Here is a 21,794-nt window from a genome sequence, read left to right as displayed (position 1 = left end):
AGAGAGAGAGGGAGCGAGAAGGAGGGGAGAGAGGGGGGAGACAGCAAGGGAAGAGGGAGACAGGTTAGAGGAAATGGAGAAAGGGGGAGCGCCAGAGCAAAAAGAAGAAGAAGGGAGCGCAAGTCAAAAGAGGGAAAAGATGGTGTTGGTGGGGGGGTAGTAAAACAGAGAAAGGAAGAGAGAGCCTGCGTCATCCCTCAGTGTCACCAGGGACATTTCTCTGCACTAGAAATGACTGCACTCAGAGCGGGAGCGGGATTTGGGAAGGAGGGGGAGGTGTCGTTTAAAACAGCTGAATGAGAAGGATGCACACATGCTCCACGGTGCAGCTGACTGATTCGGATCACTGTTCACGCTTCCTCTTTGAGGGGACCTGCATGTGATCCTGCTGCTGCAGAGATGTCACTCGGGTGAAGAGGGTGCACACATTTTAACCGTGTACTAATGCTGCTCCCAGATCTGAATTATAGATAAGCAGGACAAAAAGATTTGTTCTGGGTTCATTTCTCATTTTTGACTGAGCATGTGCTGCAGCATTGAATTTGTATTTATTTGTATTCTGTTTGTTAAAAATATTACATTTTTGTTATCAAATTCGATCATCCTCAGAATCCAGAGGAGATTAAAGTTGCATGAGTAACAGAGTGAAGTGCAGCACTACCATTAACCACCATGTTGTGTTTTTCAAGTTGGTTGTGTATTCTTTTTGTGATAGTTCAGAATTGAATAGACTAGTCAGGTGCCCATTTTGAAATGGCCAATTGCTTTGCTACAACTCTTCCAAGTTGTAGCATTGGGGACTTGCCATTGGGAATACATCGGTATGGTTGTTTGCAACTGCTAAATGTGTAGTCGATTGTATACACGGTTCTCAAGATATGTGGCGGACAGACAAACAAACATACACAGACATCTGCTGGACCATCACCGATTTGCAAATAGTAACCAGAATAAGTCCAGAATATCTACACATTTACACAAGATGTGGTCACAATAGCAAGAATTGTAAGGAGAAATAACGTTTTTTGTAATGTCAGCCCTGTCCACAGTATTTCAGCCAACTTTGAGAACCAGCTAATGGACAGAATGTTACAAATATGAAAAAGCGACTTCACTAATAAATCTGGTGATGAAAACACACTATTGAAACCGGAGCAATACAACTGCCAAGTGTAACGCCAATCAGATCAACTGTTCTCGAGATATGATAAGGATAAACCCACAGACAGACAGACAGACAGACAGAGAAAACGTCCTTCCTTTATAGTTACATTAGTGCAGCCCCTGTGCAAAACATGCCTGTCCAGAACGGGCCGGATGCATGACCTCTGATATTGCTGCTCGCAGCCATTCCAAGAAATGCTCAAGCAGGCAACAATTTCAATACACCTGCCATCATGATGTTGTTGCGTCACACAGAGCGTGAATTAGATTAGAAACTGTTTGTTGCCTTACATCCAGCATCCATGTAAGGTTACTTATCCAGGATTGAACTATGAGTTGCAAACTGTAAAAGGACTACTGCAGATGACATACTAAAGTCTGCAGAGCCCTGAAGTTTAGAAATATTAACATGTTGCCTGTCCTAATTGCAACAAAGGTAATAAAGCCCAGCAGTACAACAGCCAAGTATAAAGTATATCGGATGAATGGTTCTTAAGATATGTGAGGAAGGTGTTAAGTGCTGTAACTTAGACAGCATATGTTGCAAGATGTTCTTATACACTGTTCATAGCTATACCTTTCTAAAATCAATGCACTCACTCAATCAATGATTTGTGTATATATCATGAAATTATTTGTCTGTATTGCATGAAATTGTCAACCGGGGGTTAAGTATTTGCACGAAGAACAATGCACAAAAAACTACAATGTGTTTGAACACCCTGAGAGGTTTGAGAGGCTGATGTACATAATAATAAAAAGATTTTTGGAAAATTATTTGTTCTTTAATTTTTGCATTTTCTCACTCCAATAAAGACTTTGTCTGACAAACACGCCCACCACACTAACGTTCGGGGAAATGCGCTGAACTTTCAAAAAACATATAAAAACAGAACTGTGCCAAACCACATGCAAATTAAGAGATATCTTCTCCAATTTGACAACATGTGTGCAGCATTTAGAAAACATTCACCAACTTGATGAAACATGCGCAGCCACAGCTAAAAACGCTGCATAAACAAAACGCTGCAAACACAAAGCGCTGCAGATAAAAAAATGCTGCAAGAAAGCTCAAAACACATGGAAACTAAAAAGTGATGCACACAGTTGGGACAGAAGCACTTGACGTTCAAGGATTATAAAGTTGGCCAACAATCATTGTCACTGGAAAGTTAAAGGATGGAACCATGGATGAACAAAGATAACTGGATACAGCGGATGCTCAGTGCCACATAAAGCTAAAATGGTCTGACACTAGAAAAAATACCTGTATGTTCCAGGGATCTTCCGGCAGTTGGTTCCATTTAGCATGCGCACTTAAGTTTTCCTTAAGTCCTTCATCCAATCCGCTTCGTCATTGGCAGCGTCACTGCTGGTCATGGTTTGCAGTTGTCTCCCAATGGGAAAAAGTATCTTCAGGTCAATGATGTCATGTGTCAGACACAGAAATTGTTAGACCATTGTTAGGCTCTTACGGAAATTTGCTTTAGCATTTAGCTCACTTCCTGGGGGCCTGGGTAGAACATTAAAATGACGCACGAAATGTCTCTTATGAGAACGCACAAAGAGCCTGATGAAAAAACTGGATAGATAGTAACTTGGCAACCACCATTGTAGTACAGGTTATCCCTTGGTAGGGTTATAGTTTTGTTTCGAGCGAGCTAAGTCAAAGAAAACCTGGCTCTGTCAAACTTGCTTCCTCATACAGTCCACAGGCCCTGATCCTCAAATGTAGCTTAACTCATTTGGGCCAACAAGCAGGCCTGAATATTCAATTTACATGTTTGATAAGCCCCGAAACAACATTGGTGGTCAGCTTTTTTCTCCTTTAATAAATCAGACAAAGGGACATGCGTTGGAGCCTCGGAGAGATTGAAATGCTCTCAATGCACTCCTTCACATTATCTTACTTGCCAACAGATGCAACCTTTACATAGGTTACATTGTTGTTATTCTTTTATATAAGCTGAGTGTGCATCGTAACACAAGAATTACATTTTTTATAAGGCTTGGTCAAATAACTTGTAAATCAAATGCAAAAGTTAGCTGCTACAGCTAATGTAAGGTTGGGTTGGTAGAGATGCTAACGGTGGTAGCTTCCTGATTAGCTTGCTTGTCATAATCCTGAACATTTTCATCCTTTGTGTTTGACAAAAAATGTGTCAAATTAATTGCACACTTCTTAAGAGAGAATGCTCACCCACATATTTTTCTTGGATTGCTTTTTGTTTGCTGCTTTTCAGGACAATGGACAGTGATTGTCGCAGGCCTGGCTAAGTCTTTTATAGGCAGTTACGTAGCTGTGTTGATTGGGAACCCTCCCAGCATGCTCTAAGGCAGTAGTTTTAATGACATTTGTATGTGTTTTCCTGCATTGTTAGTTGTGTCATGTTGTTCTACAATGTATTTATTTTAAGCTATTAAAAGTTGTTTTTAAAAGATTAGCTTCAGGCTTATGATTATCACTGAAAAGGATCTTGAATGTCCATTGGGAACCCACATCCCATCATGCACCAATATCTCATGTAATATCTAATGGAAACAATGAGGATCAAAATGTAAAACTAAATCACGAGTAACAATGCAGAGGCACACATAAAAGAGACTTTCTCAACACACCTACCTTGATTTCATCCCATTGTCATTTTTTTCCTCCTTAATACTTTCCGTCCTTGAGAGATGCACGGACGAGATGTATGGATGAAGGAATCCTCATTTGGAAATGCAGTCAACGTGATCAGCTTTCATATGACAGGCTGATTACTGCAAGTCTCCTTGTGTTGCCTTTATTTGATCAAAATAGTTTCAACAAGTCAATCCTCAAACTACTTTGAAAGAGCTGCATGAGAGTAAACAGGATTATTGATCATTTGAAGCATCTGAAGAACAACTTCCCTGTGTTACATGTAAATAATATATCACAGATAAGCCATAATAACACACAAAACCAGGATACTAATGTGCATGTGAATGTACTAACTGCTATCCTTTACGTTGCTAAAATGCCTGAGTACTTACGTGGCTGCTTCTTAGGAAATTGTGTGTCTGTGGTTTTCAGTGCTTGGTCATCTCTTTTCCTATGTGCAATTTCCTCAAAGAATGATCCTAAATCAGTCATTTAATTTCTACTACCTTTACAAATGTCATAAAGTAGTGATTTTTCAACACTACCCTAAAAGTATAATTTCCACTAGCAGCCACTACAGGCTTCCTTGTCCATACGACAAATAAAAGCAAACGTATACGACACAACAAATATAGTAATGCATGTTTGTTCTGATTTCCATAAGGGCAAATATAGGGTAAATCAAAGAAAGTCTGTACCCATAGGAGCATGAAAGATTCCAGCAGATATTGTGACTTTTACTAGTTTAGTGCACAATAGAAGAACATCAACATAGGTTAACTATTCAATGACTATGTCTTACACCCTTGCTCTACCCTCATCCACAGTACACGTTATAATGTGAAGGATTAGGAGAGCAACCCGATAAGACTCACACAATTTGCCACTGATTTTGATTTTGACACAAACGTCCCAGGTGGGCGGGACTTTCAGGGGTGCTTGATGTTTGATAAGCCCCGAAACAACATTGGTGGTCAGCTTTTTTCTCCTTTAATAAATCAGACAAAGGGACATGCGGTGGAGCCTCGGAGAGATTTAAATGCTCTCAATGCACTCCTTCACATTATCTTACTTGCCAACGGATGCAACCTTTACATAGGTTACATTGTTGTTATTCTTTTATATAAGCTGAGTGTGCATCGTAACACAAGACATTGGCTACTCAGTTTTTGAGTGACAGCCCACTACACCACAGATCATACAGTGCAACTCATGCAGCAAACTCCGGAGTCCACTCGGCCACGTTTGTGTTGGTGTCAGTTTCTCCGTGACCACTATGGTACTTGCACATTTTGATCGTTATTGCTTCCCGCTACATAAAACTTCTGTTTAATGCATTTACTGGTCGTCATGAAATAATTGAGTCCTGATCGACAGCACCAGTAGCAGGCTGCTAGCGTTAGCAGTACATTGAGTTCGAAAGGTCAGGATCCATGACCACACTGGCCGTTTCTCAATGTCGAGTATACCTGCTGCAGAGCCACTATTTCAAGTATACTACGTCATCGAGTGGCACCGAATGCTGGGCATTTAACATGCATTTAACATGCATTTAAACAGTCCTTCGGCGCCACTCGAAACAATTAATCTTGAATCTAAGGCATGTGTTACGAACTGTTAAGTAGGCGGTTGTGAAATATACCATCTAACATTTCCACCTACCTTAGTCTCAAAGAAAATGCCTTTTAGCTTGTCAGCTGTGTAGATCATTTTCTGCCACTAGATGGTAACCTTTCAGCCATTGATTCCCCTGAAAAATGTTATATGATGAAAAAATAGTTTCTGTGTGTCGAGATATTTAGAAAGTCTACACAGCTTCCTTTGCAGATTGAATACCAGATTGTTTTCTCAAAAAGGGTTTGGTTTTCGAAGCAGATGTACTTGCAGGATTCTTGCTATTATGAAATTGTATCTTCATGGTTGATTGAACTTATTGTAAATTGCATTAGACAAAAGCGTAAGCAAAATGTGTTCTACTTCAGAGCACAAATAAAATGTTTACAATCAAGAACATTTCTTGAAAAGTTTGCGTGTCTACCAGTAGACAGGATGGACGTACAGTTGTCGGTCTGCATCTTACAGTATTGCATCATTAAAAACACCAGAGTAAATGGTGAATTTAAACATCCCAATTGAGTGAAGTGTTTAAGTTTGATATCTATTTCATTTTTGCGTCAGCGGTAGCAGGTTTACGGTTTGAATTTATGCATTCTATCCTTGCTTCAAAATGGTGGAACAAGCTCCCTATTGATATCAGGACAGCAGAAAGTAAGTCTACACATCTTCCATTGTAGACTGAAAACCCACCTGTGTCCACTGCACCTTGGCCATTAAACCTAACATACACAAAAAAGAGTATGAGTAAATATTTCAATTTAATTGATTACTCAATTGAAACTAATGCACCAGCACTAAAGTGATGATATAGCACATGTACCTGCAGGGTTCTTGCTGTTCTGAGTTTGTGTTTTCATGGTTTATTGCACTTATTGTTAGTAGTTTTGGATAAAAAAACATCTGCTTAATAAAATGTGATATAATTAAATACAGTTTATCCTGCTTTATTATTCCACCGCTAAATTAACAGCGTGGACCTATCCAAGGCAGGCCCTACTGCTGATACATACCTGAACACGAATGCGCAACTTAGAACAATACATTAATAAAAAGCCAACTAAAAACCATTAAAAACCTCCCCATGAACACTCGGAGAAGGCGGAAGCAGCGACATCAGGGGGCGGCTCTGCGGTAACACCAGCAGGAAACAGGCAGGAGTAGAGGAACCTCAGCGTTAGCGTGGACAAAAGAACCGGACCGTTTATAGCGGCGCACTCACGTAGCCTCCATGACAGCTAACAGTTGACAACAGTAAGGTAAACAGGCTTCCTTTATTTAATGTAACGCTACCTTGTAACAAGCAGCTGTAGAGCCTTTAATGTGCTCTCAGAAACAGAGCGTGTTAATAAAGAAAAGACTGTCAAAATAAATAAAACATTCTCACAAAGCAGATGAAATAGCGTTAATATTTGTAGTATTAGCGCAGCCTTACAACGAAAGTGTTATTATTCCAATGATGTATTGAAAATATAGTGTTCGGGTTAAAAAAATAAAAACTAGCAGCCCAACTGAGTGTTTGCAAAATGAATAAAGGAATACATTTGGAAAATATGAGCTGTGGATGCTGAAGAGAGCATTTGGAAAACATGAGCTGATCAAACTAACTAAATTAAAACGATGCATTTTATGTGTAGTTAATTGAAATGAACAAAGTGGTGCCAAAAGTGTATTTCTTTGTATTTGTGCACACAAGAAAATACATGCAAACATGTTCATTCAGTTAGCCATGGAGAGACTTAGCATTGGATAAATCACAACCACCTCATCCAGCGTTAGTGTAGTTTAAAGATGGGAGACAATAGTGCGTTAATATGTGATCATATTCTAATATGAGACTACTGACAGGGGGTCAGGTGGCTTAATCACTTTGAATTTAACGGCTAATAATGTTTTCATGTTTATTTTGTTATTTGTTTGTTGTTGTTTTTTCACCCTACCTTAGCATGGTCTTGTAGATAATAGTATCTGGAATATTAGATCTGCAATTTGATATCCCCCAGACCTTTAGGAAGGTGCATGTACAAACTTGTCCTAAAGTACGCTCATGTAAATGAGAAATGTTAACATGCATGTGTGATGGAAAGGCCGTTGACTGGCCTGCACTGGTCTCTAACCTCAACCCCATCCCACTGAGTGTTTATTTTACCACAGTAGCCAATACTGATGACAGACATCCTCTCATGATCTCTTTTGCAGTTGATGTTGGCCTCTCTGTCCACGATGATGTCACATGGCTTTAAGAGCAGTAAGCAGGACTTCACCTTTGGACCATGGAAGGTGACTGCAGCCAGAAACCACATCATGAAGTCCAAAGACATTGAAGGGTGAGATACTGTAGGCACCAGATATACATTTGTCTTAAAGGTGAGGTAGGTAAGTTTGAGAAACCGGCTCGAGATACACTTTTTGTTATATTCCATGGAATGCTCTTAACATCCCGATAGCAATGAATATCTTAAGTGCTTTGACAAAAAATCCATAAAAAAATGTCATCTGTGGAAGCCGTAATACTGTAAAAAGTACGACCAATCATTTTAGCCGGCCCGGCTAAAATAACTGGATGGCCTACCTGCCTGTCAGCCTTCCATCTGTGCACAAACTTATCTCGTGCCCTCATTGGTCATGTGCGCGTTCGTGTGTGTTGGAGGAGGGGCTCTGTAAGGAAGTGGCAGATTTTTTCCGGTTGTGTATTTTCAAATTCTAGCGCACTCGAGCTGGTTTCTCCAGAATTACCTACCCCACCTTTAAGTCTTTTACTGGTAAAATAAATTGTAATATCAGAGTTCAAGTTATGCAGCCCAAGTATGTTCAACACAGCAGATTTGTTTAATTCTAGCCTATTTGCGTATAAAATGACAAACATATCTAAGGTTGTACAACCAATATCTCGCGGTGTCTTTTTTTAGGATTGAGCTTCAAATATTTATCTTATTGTAAGCATAATTATATAAAGTATGTTGAATTTATGAATAAATGTAACCAGCTGTTTCTGTTTGCCTCTCCAGGTTAGCGGGGGAGATGAACATGCCCTCCCTTCCAGAGATGCTGTTTGGGGACAACATCCTGCGCATCCAACACAACGACGGCTACGGCATCGAATTCAACGCCATCGATGCCCTCCGGAGAGTCAACAACATGGAGGACGCTGTGAAGGTGGCCTGTGCTCAGGAGTGGCAGGAGAGCAGGTAAATGAGACTGACAGCTGGAGAACGGTTTTGTTCAAATTCTATATGACAAAACTTTATTCTTTTTCAATGCAGATTTCTTTTTTTACTAAAAACATGTTTTTTAGAACTCTAAGGTTCGCTCCTGCAGAATTAATTACTGTCTGTTAATTGACCATTTATTAGCGCAATCGAGACAGTAATCTGTGGCCTTTTCACCAGTAGAACTCTTCTCAAAAACCACTTGGGAGTTTTCAAAACTGCCCACAGCTCGCCCTTAGCCAGCTGTGGGTACATTTCTATCAAACACTTCATCAGATCTTATTCCTCTTTTCACCCGCTGTCTGAAACCAGAGCAGAGCATTCTGATCTGTTATGATTGGTCAACCGCTTAGAGAATTTTCGGGAAAGTCCCGCCCCCTTACGTACAATGTGTTGGAGCCCTAGCAATTATAAGCGTGAGTGTTACATAGTGATGTCATTATGTTACTGAAGTAAACAAAGGAGTCAAAAGGAGTTGTTTCAGGCAGGGGGGAGAGAAACTCCCTCTGGAGGGGATACAGGGATTTTAGCCTTTGCAGACCATTTAGATCAGGGGTATTCAACTCAAATTCAACGAGGTCCAGTTAGAGAAAATCTCCCCATGCAAAGGTCCGGAACATCAAAATGTCTAAGTTGCTTTATGAATTAGTGTGATATATATTGAAGTAGCCTGTAGCTTTATCAACGTCTGCATGTAATCAACAACTGACTGCCAATCAAATAAAGAAAGTACAATTCAAAAACAACAATATTTATTGTCAATTAACATTGAACTATAGAGATATACAGTAAATACTGTGGATATGTGTAATGTTCCTCTCGGGCTGCATTTATAATATAAATTAAAATAGATAAATAAATAAAATAGCTTTGTTAACCGTTTCACATCATTACTTAACAGTTTCAGACGATTATAGAACATATCAGTCTTTACACATCATAACAATTGAACAGTTTTAAAGTTTCTCTTTCTTTCCCTCTTATATTGCAGTCCCTCACTCATTTTTTTGTGTTCAGTGCGAGAATTGAGCTTGAGCTTGTCCTGCCAGGAGTTTAAATCTGGGCTGAAATGGTGTCAGGGCCATTCTCATACACACATGCAGGTGCTCATTGGTTAGCCTCGGTTAGCCTGCCCTGGAACCATATTTAGTTTTAATTTTGATCCTGGTGGACTGATCATATTGGGCTCTGAGACTGCTTATTTTTTGTGACCTCAGTTCTGACTTGAGAGGGAATGTTTGGTCAAACACTTTGTTTTGTCTCATAGTGGCGTTTTGGCACTTTTAATCAGGGTTGGGAGGGTTACTTTGTAAATGTAATCGGTTACTGAATACATGGCTCTGAAAGTAATCCGAATACAGTTAGAGTTACGTGTCTTAAAAAAGTAACGTATTCAGATTACTTTTAGAAGACTTTTGGAATACTTTATTTTTCCATAACAGATGGGTATGTTTTGGTGAACAGGAGACACTTATTTTACTGTTTTAATGGCTTATCAAGAGCACAACTCAAACACAACATCTTGGTGTCATTCTGGACAGCTCCCTCTCATCTGCACCCCACATAAAAAACATCACCCGGACTGCATTATTTGTACTCTCTTAAACCTTTCCTTAGAATATGTTATGAATTGTCAGGTGTCCTTGGGTGCTTTGAAAGGCGCCCCTAAATAGAATGAATTACTATTATTATTTATTATCTGAAACGACGTAATAACTTTTAAAACTGTTTCCAGTCACTTGCCCCATGCATTCAGCAGCAGCAGGCCATTCACTTTGATTTGATCCCGTTATGAAATGTCATCATTTCGACAATAAAGAAATGCTACATAAACGTTATCTTGCACATTTTATCGAACCATCTCCGTTTCTATATATTTTAAAAGAGATCTCTCTCTCTGATCTGCGTGCGGGGGCGGGGCCTCACAGACATGCTGCAGCGCTGTGCAGTGTGCACACCAGTGGCGTCGCCTGGCCTGGTCATCCGGGGCTTTAGCCCCGAATGTTTTTTCTGTAGCCCCGGACAATTCTCCCTCAATAATATAATACATTAACCGTGCTTTACGTGAACCTCATCATGACACAAGAGAGGACGGCAGCACTGTAATTTCCCGTGTTCAGTGAATGCAACAGAGGCATGACACCAGAACAATCAGAGAGTTGCATGGAAATAAACGTGTGCTTGTGTCATTCAAGCTCGGCTCTGTGTGTGTGTGTGGCAATAGCGCATTTAGTGTGATAGGGAGAGAGAGAGAGAGAGAGGGGGAGGGAGGGACCGGTGCCAGCATGGACCGTGTTGTTACACTAACGGACATAAGGAGCTGTTTGTTCCACAAGAAACTGGAGGAGAGTCCTCTCCTCTCAGACTAATACCCCTTTCACACCAACGGTGTTTCAGGGCCGGTTCGGTGCTGGTGCTTGAAAAGCACCGGGTTTTCCTGTTCACACCGCAGCGGAGCAGCCTCTAAGCTCCGGAATCCGGTTCGTTTCGAGCACCAAAAAGTTGTCCGTCTAGAAGCAAGAACCGCATACGTCACGCTTACGTCGGAGGGGGGCGAGATTAACCTGAGATAACAGTTAAGGCGAGTACGGCAAATAAAAGTTGTAACAAGCAGTAGTGCTGAGCAAAGTGACTAGAACGCAACCACACACTTGTTAAAAAAAAAACACACTTTATAAAGTCAGGCAACACTAACCAGGCTTCGTGTGATTCTGTTTATTTGTACCTTACTTTGACCATCCGTTCGCTGTTATTGATCATTGTGGAGAGCAGGCAGACGTTTTGTTTGTTATTATAGCAGCTATCGGATGGAATCAATACATGGGCTGCACAGGTTGTCATGTCCGACTATCACAAGTAGAATCATAATGAAAAATACGTCGGTAAAAAGTGCCTGTAGAAAACTGCTTAGCAAGTAGTCAGTTTAGCTTCGGTTGCTATGCTAACATCACCCATGTTATACCAGAGAAACTTTCATAACAGCGTTGTGATGCCAAACAGCGTCAATTCAGACTGACACACATTCACTTAAGGGGAACTGGGGATATGTAACAGCTGCTTGTGTGACAGTCAGACAGTGAATACTTTAGAGCCGTGGGAGCTAACCCGGAGCTAACGTGAGAATAAACTCCCGTGGAAGAGCAGCCAGCACTGCAGCGGTCGGTAAATGCCGCTGAAACACATTAATAAACAATGAACCACGGCACTCTGGAGAAAAGTATAAGGTTGGAGAAGTCGTTATTTAATTTAATCTGGCTTCGTATGATTAAAAGCAACGCAGTCCCCGGCCCGTTGTTGTGAGGTGAGCTCCGGCGTTGGGGAGAAACTCAGCGACGTAAACTGTGACGTCATGACGCAGCAGCGGCAGCACCAGTCGGGCTCTGAGCGGTGTGAAAAGAGCCGGCGCTAAACCGAAGAACCGGTTCTGAACCAGAAAAGCTCTAGCACGGAGCTTGAACCGGAGTTGCGTTGGTGTGAAAGGGGCATGAGAGACTCAGGTGAGCTAAAGGACTCTCTGAGTGTTTAGATACATAACTTTAGTCTAAGTTATCTCAGTGGGTCTCAAACGGTTTGGTCACAAATTATTCAAAAGATTATTTCCGCGGCACACCTTCATATGATCATTATAGTTATACAAAAAATAAGAGAATAAAGGAAAAACAGTTATGAAATACTATATGGCAGTAAAACAAGAATAGAGTTTAAAAGGGGAGTGATTAGTAAAATATCCATAAAGAAAAAGTACATCTGTTTACAGTTCTGCTTCATATGGGTGTTGAGAGAGGTATCCATAGATCTCTTCATTTTGCTCTCAAAGTGCACCAGATTGATGCATTTAACTTCAATATTTAAAAAAAAGTCTTCCCGGGGGAGCATCCCCCCGGACCCTCCTAGAGGAGGTAAGCCCCCCACTCATAAAAAATACCACTTTACCCCTGCCTATATGCCGTGAGCTGATTATCGAGCCTTCATTGTAACAGTCGCGGGTGTACTGTGTGTGTGCGTGTGGGGAGTGTTGCAGTGAAAAATGCCACTGTAGTGCCGCCGCCACTGTGGGCTAAGACCCGAATGTTTTCAGGTCCAGGCGACGCCCCTGGTGCACACAGTTCTGCTGCTTTTATGAGGAAACTTTTCCACCAATAATTCCAAAAAGTATTCCAAAATGTATTCACATTCACCGCTTCTCTCCCTGTATCGCTAATAATTATTCTCTTCACTCACTTTCCTCTCCTCTTCTCTCTGCCACTCTCTCGTCTCTTCTTCTGTGTTTCTCCCCCTGTATCGCTCACTCGTCTCTTTAGCCCCCTGTCGGCGGCGGTTAAAATAGAATCGCCCCGTCAAAATTGAAATCCCCTATTAATGTATTGATTATAGGTCCGGGTCCGTATAGGTCGGCGTCTGGGTCCGGATCCGGACCGCGGTCCGCCTATTGCCGACCCCTGATTTAGATGCACAAGCTCCTCCTGTGGTACACGTTTTGTGTCTGTCCTCATTTTTGCAATCGTTGACACATGTCTGTTCATGCCTTGATATTGACGTGACTCCAGTCACTAAGATGATCACTAAAATAAATGTTACACACCAACCATTGAAACAAGTTTGATACCAGCATGTGATCGCAGGCAGTTTTGTTTCATTATTGAAAGAGATTAGCTGTCATATTGGAGTAGGGATTTACACGTATGATGTGATTTAAAATCTAGAATTCTAAAGAAAGCCATAACATATGTAATAGAATAGCTAATGTGTGCAGGTTTGGAATTGAAATACAAAGTAAAAGACATGTACAGCCATTCATTCCCAGAGACAGAAATAATCGGAGCTGTGTAGTTAACGTTAACCTCTGTGGTTTCCTTTCAGGGCGGATTCTGAACACTCCAAAGAGGTGGTGAGACCCTACGACTGGACCTACACCACAGACTACAGAGGCACTCTCATAGGAGAGAATATGCAGATGAAGGTGGGTCATTTTCAGCCTTGGAATGGAACACAGTTTCATCAACACCTCAGTGATGTGGACCCCTACCTTGAGTTGTGTCCCGCTCCTCCCCCCACTGTTTTTCATGTCTCTGTTTCCTGTGCAGGTAGTGAAGACGGAGGAGCGGATCGACATGGAGAAGCTGAAGGCTCGGGAACAGATCATGTTCTTTGACGAGGTGCTGCTGTTCGAGGACGAGCTGCACGACCACGGCGTCTCCATGATCAGCGGGAAAATTGTGAGTAATAGAACACCAACAAATACAAAAAGAAAGAAAATAAATGTCATACAAGTACAAATACACACAATAGAATTGACTACAAACTTGTTTTGTTATCGTTTTTATGCTAGGAATACATATTATTTGTTAACTGAACTAAAGTCAATATTAGAATTGGTGATTTATATAATTTTGTGTAACAAGTTTGTAATTTATTTCTAAACTAAACTTGAATTGTTGATGAGAAATTATACTAACAAGATTTGGGTTCCGTCCATTCCATATTTGAACCCCAATGGTTGTCCAACAGCTCCTTCGACACAGTGTTTGTTTGCCTAGTTAGGTACTCGCTGACCTTCATTTGGAGGTATTTAACAGCTCATAAGGACCAGATTTAGTAACAGAAAAAAGATGGTAGATTTCAGCCCCAGTCTGTGTAACCTGCAGCCCTTCGTTAATTACGGGGAGTTTCACTGAGAGCCACAGAACATCACAGTTACTCACAATCAGACCTGAAGCCTGCCCACAATGCAGCCAGCTACTGAAACCTCCAAGCAGGTGAATTCTGGGAGTGAGGGAGAACTCGGCAGGCACAGTTAAGTGGTGGGATTTGTCTAGAACACAAGGGCTAGGGTTGAACTATCAAAATCCACTTTTTCCTTAACATCAGTGAAAAACACAGTGGTGTTAGGGGAACATGTCAGGATCCAACTGTCTTACACTATGTATTTATGATGCAACCTCTGGTGTTGCTGATGTTACTGTGCTGTGTAAAACTACACGTTTCAATTGATGGGCTACTAAAAGTGCATCTGGGTTCTTATAGTGTTCTTTCATGTGTTCTTTATAAACATGAAGAAAAAGATAAACGGACAATATTGTATTACTTCATGACCAAGGTTTGAATGCCCACACTCACCCTCCTGTCACTGTGTAGTGTTGACTTCATTGCAAGTAATTAGTGTAACATTCATTGTTCGCACACACAGGTTACGGCATAAGAAAATGATTAATAAGCATCCTAACTCACATGATCCACTGTGTTTGTCGGTAATGATCAGCTGTTTACGTAAACAATAAATGATATGTTACTTTATGTTGCAGCTGCAATGAATTGTGGGACAGCATTATCTCCTTTCCTTTTGTGAAGTATGGTCCAGTGTATCCTAAGCTAAAGGACATACAAAGGAGGCACTGAAGTAGGGCTGTGCGATTATGGCAAAAATCATAATCACGATTATTTTGGTCAATAATTGATATCACGATTATTAAATACGATTATTCATTGACTTTGAAAACATCCATTTATTGAACTTTAAAACAAATACAAATAATAATTTGAACAGTATCTTTTTAACTGTTGATTTCCCTGAACGTATAATTCAACTGAAAAACCAATACAAAAATAAATAAAATAAATGAGACATTTAAATAAATAATATCAAAATAATAAATACCAATAAACAAGATCAACAAATATTTTGGAGCGCACTTCAATAAGCTACTAAACATATATAAATATGATAAATACAAATACATTAGATCCAATATGTTGCAGTGCACTGTCACAACCTAGCAAAGCAAAAGAATCGTTTTTTTCGATTATGTTGTTTTCGTAATTGTGGCAGGCCAAAATCGTAATTGCGATTAAAATACGATTAATTGCACAGCCCTACACTGAAGCTTCTTTTCCTATCATCTATAGAATGGATCAGCCCTTAGCATGGCTGCCACTCACTTTCCTGATCATTTCACTCTGTAACCTTCCTGAGAGAAAAAGATCAGAAAAGGAATGATGATCCTCCTAACTGACTCTTGTTTCTATGTTTCTTTAACATACTGTATCATGATATGATGATTTGAACCCATTTGACCTTTGTAAGGTGTTGCTGTGTGTTGTTGACAGAGGGTGATGCCCACCAGTTTCTTCTTGTTGCTGCGTTTCTTCCTACGAGTGGACGGAGTGCTGATCAGAATAAACGACACACGACTGTATCATGAGGTACGTCTACTTCCTCCAGCCAGGGTACACTGCATGGTTTTATAATGGGCAAGGCGTATCATTTAAATGTGGTTCAAGTGATATACTTTATATATAAGTGTTTATATAGAAAGTTCTACACCATACACATGTTATATATTATAGTACAATTTGCACATTTTTATTTAAACTTTTTATATGTGCCTTATTTCAATTTGAATTAAATACATTTGTTTTCTCAACATTCTACACATTATACCCCATAATGACAAAGTGAAAAAAGTTTTAAAATAATTTTTGCAAATGAATTAAAATTAAAACACTCAAATATCACATGCACATAAGTATTCACACCCTTTACTCAATACGTTGTTGAAGCACCTTTGGCAGCAATTACAGCCTCAAGTCTTCTTGAGTATGATGCTACACGCTTGGCACACCTATCTTTGGGCAGTTTCTCCCATTCATCTTTGCAGATCGTCTCAAGCTCCATCAGCTTGGATGGGGAGCGTCGGTGCACAGCCATTTTCAGATCTCTCCAGAGATATTCAATCCGGTTCAAGTCTGGGCTCTGGCTGGGCCACTCAAGGACATTCACAGACTTGTCCCGAAGCCACTCCTTTGTTATCGTGGCTGTGTGCTTAGGGTCGTTGTCCTGTTGAAGGGTGAACCTTCGCCCCAGTCTGAGGTCCAGAGCGCTCTGGAGCAGGTTTTCATCAAGGATCTCCCTGTACATTGCTGCATTCATCTTTCCCTTGATCCTGACTGGTCTCCCAGTTCCTGCCGCTGAAAAACATCCCCACAGCATGATGCTGCCACCACCAGGCTTCACTGTAGGGATGGTGTTGGCCAGGTGATGAGTGGTGCCTGAGTTCCTCCAGACATGATGCTTGGCATTCAGGCCAAATGTTGTTTCATCAGACCAGACAATTTGGTTTCTCATGGTCTGAGAGTCCTCTAGGTGCTCCATGGGGGCTTTCATGTGCCTTTTACTGAGGAGTGGCTTCCTTCTGGCCACTCTACCATAAAGGCCTGATTGGTGGAGTGCTGCACAGATGGTTTTCCTTCTGGAAGGTTCTCCCATCTCCACAGAGGAACACTGGAGCTCTGTCAGAGTGACCATCATTGGTCACCTCTCTGACTAAGGCCCTTCTCCCCCATTGCTCAGTTTGGTTTGGGCGGCCAGCTCTAGGAAGAGCCCGGGTGGTTTCAAACATCTTCCATTTGCAAATGATGGAGACCAATGTGCTCGTTGGGACGTTCAATGCTGCAGACATTTTTCTGTACCCTTCCCCAGATCTGTGCCTTCATACAATCCTGTCTCTGAGGTCTACAGACAATTCCTTGGACCTCATGACTTGGTTTGTGCTCTGATATGCACTGTCAACTGTGGGACCTCATATAGACAGGTGTGTTCCTTTCCAAGTCATGTCCAATCTATTGAATTGACCACAGGTGGACTCCAGTCAAGTTATAGAAACATCTCAAGGATGATCAGTGGAAACGGGATGCGCCTGAGCTCAATTTTCAGTGTTAAAGCAAAGGGTGTGAATACTTATGTACATGTGATATTTCATTTTATTATTTTTAACACATTTGCGAAAAATTCTTTAAAAACGTTTTCTATTTGTCATTATGGGGACATGTGTGGAATGTTGAGAAAAATAAATAATTTAATCCATTTTGAAATAAGGCTGTAACATAACAAAATGTGAAAAACGTTAAGGGGTATGAATACTTTCCGGATGCACTATATCAATATTCTTTATTCAGTTTTTTTTTAATCTTTTATTAGATATCTTACTTTTTCTGTTGATATATTTCTATCATTTCTATTTTATTAGAGTAACTGTCATAAAACCCAGTTTACTGTGTCTGATTATCCACACTCACAAGTGAATACATGGGGATTGTGTTTCTGATTCCAGGCCGGAGCGAGTTACATGCTACGAGAGTTCAGCACGAGAGAAAGTAAAATAGCAGACTTGAAGGTGAGTTGTGACACGACACTGGTAAAAAAAGCTGGCCATGTCTCATGGTGATCATTTATTAAAGGGTCTATGCCCCTAGCTTTCTATATGCCATCACTCCTTTTTTGAATCCTGCTATCATTACAGTGTATTTTCCTGTCTCTTACTTTGCTCGTCTTACACATAGTCCGTATTGAACAGTGGAACCTGCATAGAATATCTTAAAGTCCTTCTGTTTATCATTGTAAAGCTAACACTATAATCACAGCGAGTCACACGACACTGAGGACCACATCTTTTCACCTTCACATTGAATCATGGATAGTTCCACCACAAAAAGCAAAGAAAGAGATTTAACTAAGGGATAATCTACGAAGAGGCGGTCATTAGCAACGGTTATAACTTTGCTTGGCAGCGGTGTGTTATCGAGTATTAACAACCTCTGAAATGTCCAAATTGACCAATCAGAATCGAGTAGCATTGTTTTTTTATTCAATAAATCAATGTTATATGTTTTCTTACCAAGCCTTTCTGTTGCCATCACATTTGTTGACATACCCTATATAGGATGTGGGGGAAAAGATCCTATTTAATCATTTTCTAAATAATCTTTCAAGGAAAATAAAGATTTAATTAGTTTCATCTTTATTTTAAAATTCCATTTAAGTTGACTCTTTTTCCATCATTAATCTTGACATAGTGGTTAACCATTTAATACACCTGTACAATCTGATGCAATCCTATACAACAATACATCAAACCTTTACATAAATAATACTGTGCAGTTCTGAATGACTCTGTCACACAGTTTAAATATATTATAGGGTGTTGAACTGGAGGCATCCTAATGTTTTGTAATTCCCACAATCATGAGGGTTGAAGAATTATTATCTTTGTAAAATTAGAATTAGTTTATATTTTACGTTGTCATTGGAATGTACATACAAAAGAAAACTCTGTACCTTACATTTGTCTAAATCCTGCCTTTGCTACACTATTTGCATAAAAACGTTCTACATCACCATTTATTTATATAAAAAACATCATTTTGGGAATGAAAATAATTGTTCAATTTAAATGTCACCTTTAGTTATCAGCCGATTCGATGCAAAGTCTTAGGCTGCAGCCACACGAGGACGATAACGCAAACGGACCACAATTGTTATCAAAAAAGTATTCCGTCCACACGCAACAGGCACCAGAAACGTGTCCGTTCACACGAGACCGCTCCAAAGCGCTGGAGACGCTGTAGTACATATGCCAGGCCTGTAAGTGGCGCTGTACTCCTTCCACAAAAGCAGCGAAGAAGACTTCCCGCGCATGGTTGCCATGGTTGCCCTTCTGTTTATTCTCCGCTGTGGATGCTCTGGCTCTTTTTCTCCCTCCCCGAGGCAAGCGTTTGCTCTTGCTGTAATTCTCTCCGGTAGTCCACCAGCAGATGAAAAACACCCACCTCTCCGCCTCTTCCAAGGGACGAGGGGATCCTGCGGCAGAGTTTCAGTTCGATCTTTTTCCGCCGGTCAACATGTCCGTTAAAGTTGAAATCTTCCGGACAAAATTAGAAAAGTGCCGGTAAAAGGTCTTCTTTGTTATTTATTGAGCTTTAAAACAAATTGATAACGACTCTATATAATAATATAATAATAAAAAACGGAGCCTCTCTTTTCCTCCCCCTCTTCTGAGAGCCCAGCAGCTCATCTCTGAGCAGGAGAGGTGGGGAGAGGCGGGGCTATTGCTTCAACGTTATCAGGACATGATCGTATAGGCGTAAACACGGAGCCATTTGCCCCCCCAGAGCGTTTCGTTTGCAGATCTACCCACCTTGGGACCCGTTATCGTTATCGTTTTCTGCGTTTCCGTGTCGGCCTTGTGTGGCCGAACTGTCTATCTGATAGTGAACTGTAGCAGATACGACCGTTATCGTCCTCGTGTGGCAAGCACCTTACAGACTGTGTATAGAGTTGTGAAGGAATGAGTCCTAAAACCTAAAAATGAGTTAGCATTTGACCACTTCCGATTCCCTTGTCTCAAGGTATACAGTTTTTTTAACGTGTTTATGTTCACCTTTTGTTCTACGACATCAAACACATCAGTTAACACACCACTAGTGAATGCCCTAAGCTTCAATGTATCATAAAAACAGTGGTAGCTAACAAGTGACTAAATGAGACTACTGCCATTAGCGGTGGTGATGGGCAGCCATGTGAACGTGATGTACTTTGTTTAAAGCTTAAGTTTTTCTTTTTACTTCTGTGGAGAAAGGTGTAAGTATCATTAACATTTGTTGGCCAGAGATTTTATTTTCAGCATTATTCCGAAATCCAATGAAAATAATCCATTGCTTTTTGCCAAGGTAGTCTTCGCCATCACTTTATTTAAACTGTTAATTTATTGAAGCTTCCTACTGTATGATGTGCTGCATTTCTTGTAGTCATTTGAAAGTGTCCCTCCCTCATCAGAATGTTCCCGCTGCACTGTACACGGATCCTAATGAGATCGCCCAGCACCTAACACTGAAGCTGACGGATTGTGAGAAGCTGGAGCTGCCTGCGATGTCGCCTCAGAGAGCTGTTAATGACGTCCAGTGACCGCCATACTAATATGTCACATTGATGTGTTGCATGATAACAAATTGAAATAGTAGTCTTAACCCACATTCTTCCTGGTTACATAACAAACATCCCCTTCAAATATCTGTACAGGAATAGTTTTTATATGTGCCACTATGATGGTCCTTAAACTCCTGCCACTTGTTTCAGTGTTCACAGTGCAGCGTGATGCACTATAATATCAAGGAACCTTTAACCCTAGTTAAATACTTTGGTCCAGCTTCTGACTGTTCATATTTGAACTGGTTTTGTTTTATGATACATTTTTTCACTGCCTTTGACATGAAAAGGCTTGCTAGTGTAGCTGTCTCATGCTTGTAATATCAGTATATCAAAAATGTGTTTGTACAAAAAGCGACACAAACAGCACTGTATTTTCTGAAGTCAGTCATGAAGAATTTCTGTAAATATGTCTACTGTATTTTCTACGGTGACTTATAGAACTTAAACAAGTGTGTTCTCCATTCGCAGTCCAACACCTTCAGGATCTCTGTGAATATGTCTCCCATATGGCCAAATATACATTTGTCTGTGTACAAATATCTGGCTTGCTTTGCTGATGCTGGATTCTTGTTTTCTTTTTACAATGTTTGTGATGTTTGACAAAATGCATTTCTACCAGTAATCATTATTTTAATGAATCTCCACATTCAATGCAAATAGATTTTCATTGTTATTTTGTAGATTTGACCTGCGTTTAGTTTCACTTTAGAATCAGAATGGACCATGAAGCAAAATGAGGAAATGTAGTGATATCAAATGTTTTTAATTTAATGAGGAATTGCTAATAAATACTATATATGAATATAGGGTTAATCATCCAACAGGATAATTCATTTGAGCGAGTATAGTGACAAAAAGACAGAATAGGACGGGTTTTTTTAAAACACAAGAAAGAAAGAACTAGAGGGAGAGATGAACTAACACATTGCGGGTTTGGGTCTTTTCTATGGGTCGGGACAAAACAACTTCAGAACAATGTCAACCATGGTGCATAACTCAATAAATTCCATGTTTTGTGTGTAGAAAAAACACATGTTTGTGTTGTATGTCCATGTTTCTGTGAATGAAGTTCTTATAAAGTTCTGCATTAAGGCTTGGTGCTGTTTTTGATTGTTGGTGTTTAACTCTAGGCTCGTTTTTATCTGAGGGGCAAAAATGATGATTTCTACAGTGTTTTCTTTAAAGGTTAAACATTAAGGTGTCAGTGTGGACAGAGGAAGTAGGCTGCCCTCTTGTGTCACAGAGAACCATGATTGAATTACAGGTCAGAGCTCAACCATTCTGACTCCAACCACTAGATATTATATTTGAGTTTGGACAGAAAGGAGCTTCAAGGGAACAAAATCTGAGACTGAAAGATTCATGCTTTTTTTTGGTCCTTTTTGGACTTCTTGGGTGTCATGGGTCAGAAATAACAAAA

General features: G+C 40.4%; 1 protein-coding gene across 1 annotated transcript; it reads left to right on the top strand.

The window, feature by feature from the left end:
• The first annotated feature begins 6,569 nt into the window (after window positions 1-6,569).
• On the top strand, window positions 6,570-21,466 carry tiprl (TIP41, TOR signaling pathway regulator-like (S. cerevisiae)). The gene is made up of 8 exons (XM_034114323.1): window positions 6,570-6,663; window positions 7,604-7,731; window positions 8,413-8,592; window positions 13,474-13,573; window positions 13,698-13,829; window positions 15,718-15,813; window positions 17,721-17,783; window positions 20,222-21,466. Exons 2-8 carry the CDS (start codon window positions 7,607-7,609, stop codon window positions 20,348-20,350), a joined length of 825 nt encoding a protein of 274 aa, XP_033970214.1. The 5' UTR covers window positions 6,570-6,663; window positions 7,604-7,606; the 3' UTR covers window positions 20,351-21,466.
• Window positions 21,467-21,794: the final 328 nt, after the last annotated feature.

Source organism: Trematomus bernacchii, unplaced genomic scaffold (genome assembly GCF_902827165.1).
Source record: "Trematomus bernacchii unplaced genomic scaffold, fTreBer1.1, whole genome shotgun sequence".
Classification (NCBI taxonomy): Eukaryota; Metazoa; Chordata; class Actinopteri; order Perciformes; family Nototheniidae; genus Trematomus; species Trematomus bernacchii.
Note: the sequence above shows the minus strand (reverse complement) of the source record. Positions and strands in the feature narration are given on the sequence as shown.

Coding starts and splice junctions, on each gene's coding strand:
- tiprl (XM_034114323.1), top strand. CDS start 7,607: ATGTTGGCCTCTCTGTCCACGATGATGTCACATGGCTTTAAGAGCAGT. Junction 7,732..8,412: donor AAGTCCAAAGACATTGAAGG/GTGAGATACTGT, acceptor TTGCCTCTCCAG/GTTAGCGGGGGAGATGAACA. Junction 13,830..15,717: donor CCATGATCAGCGGGAAAATT/GTGAGTAATAGA, acceptor TGTTGTTGACAG/AGGGTGATGCCCACCAGTTT.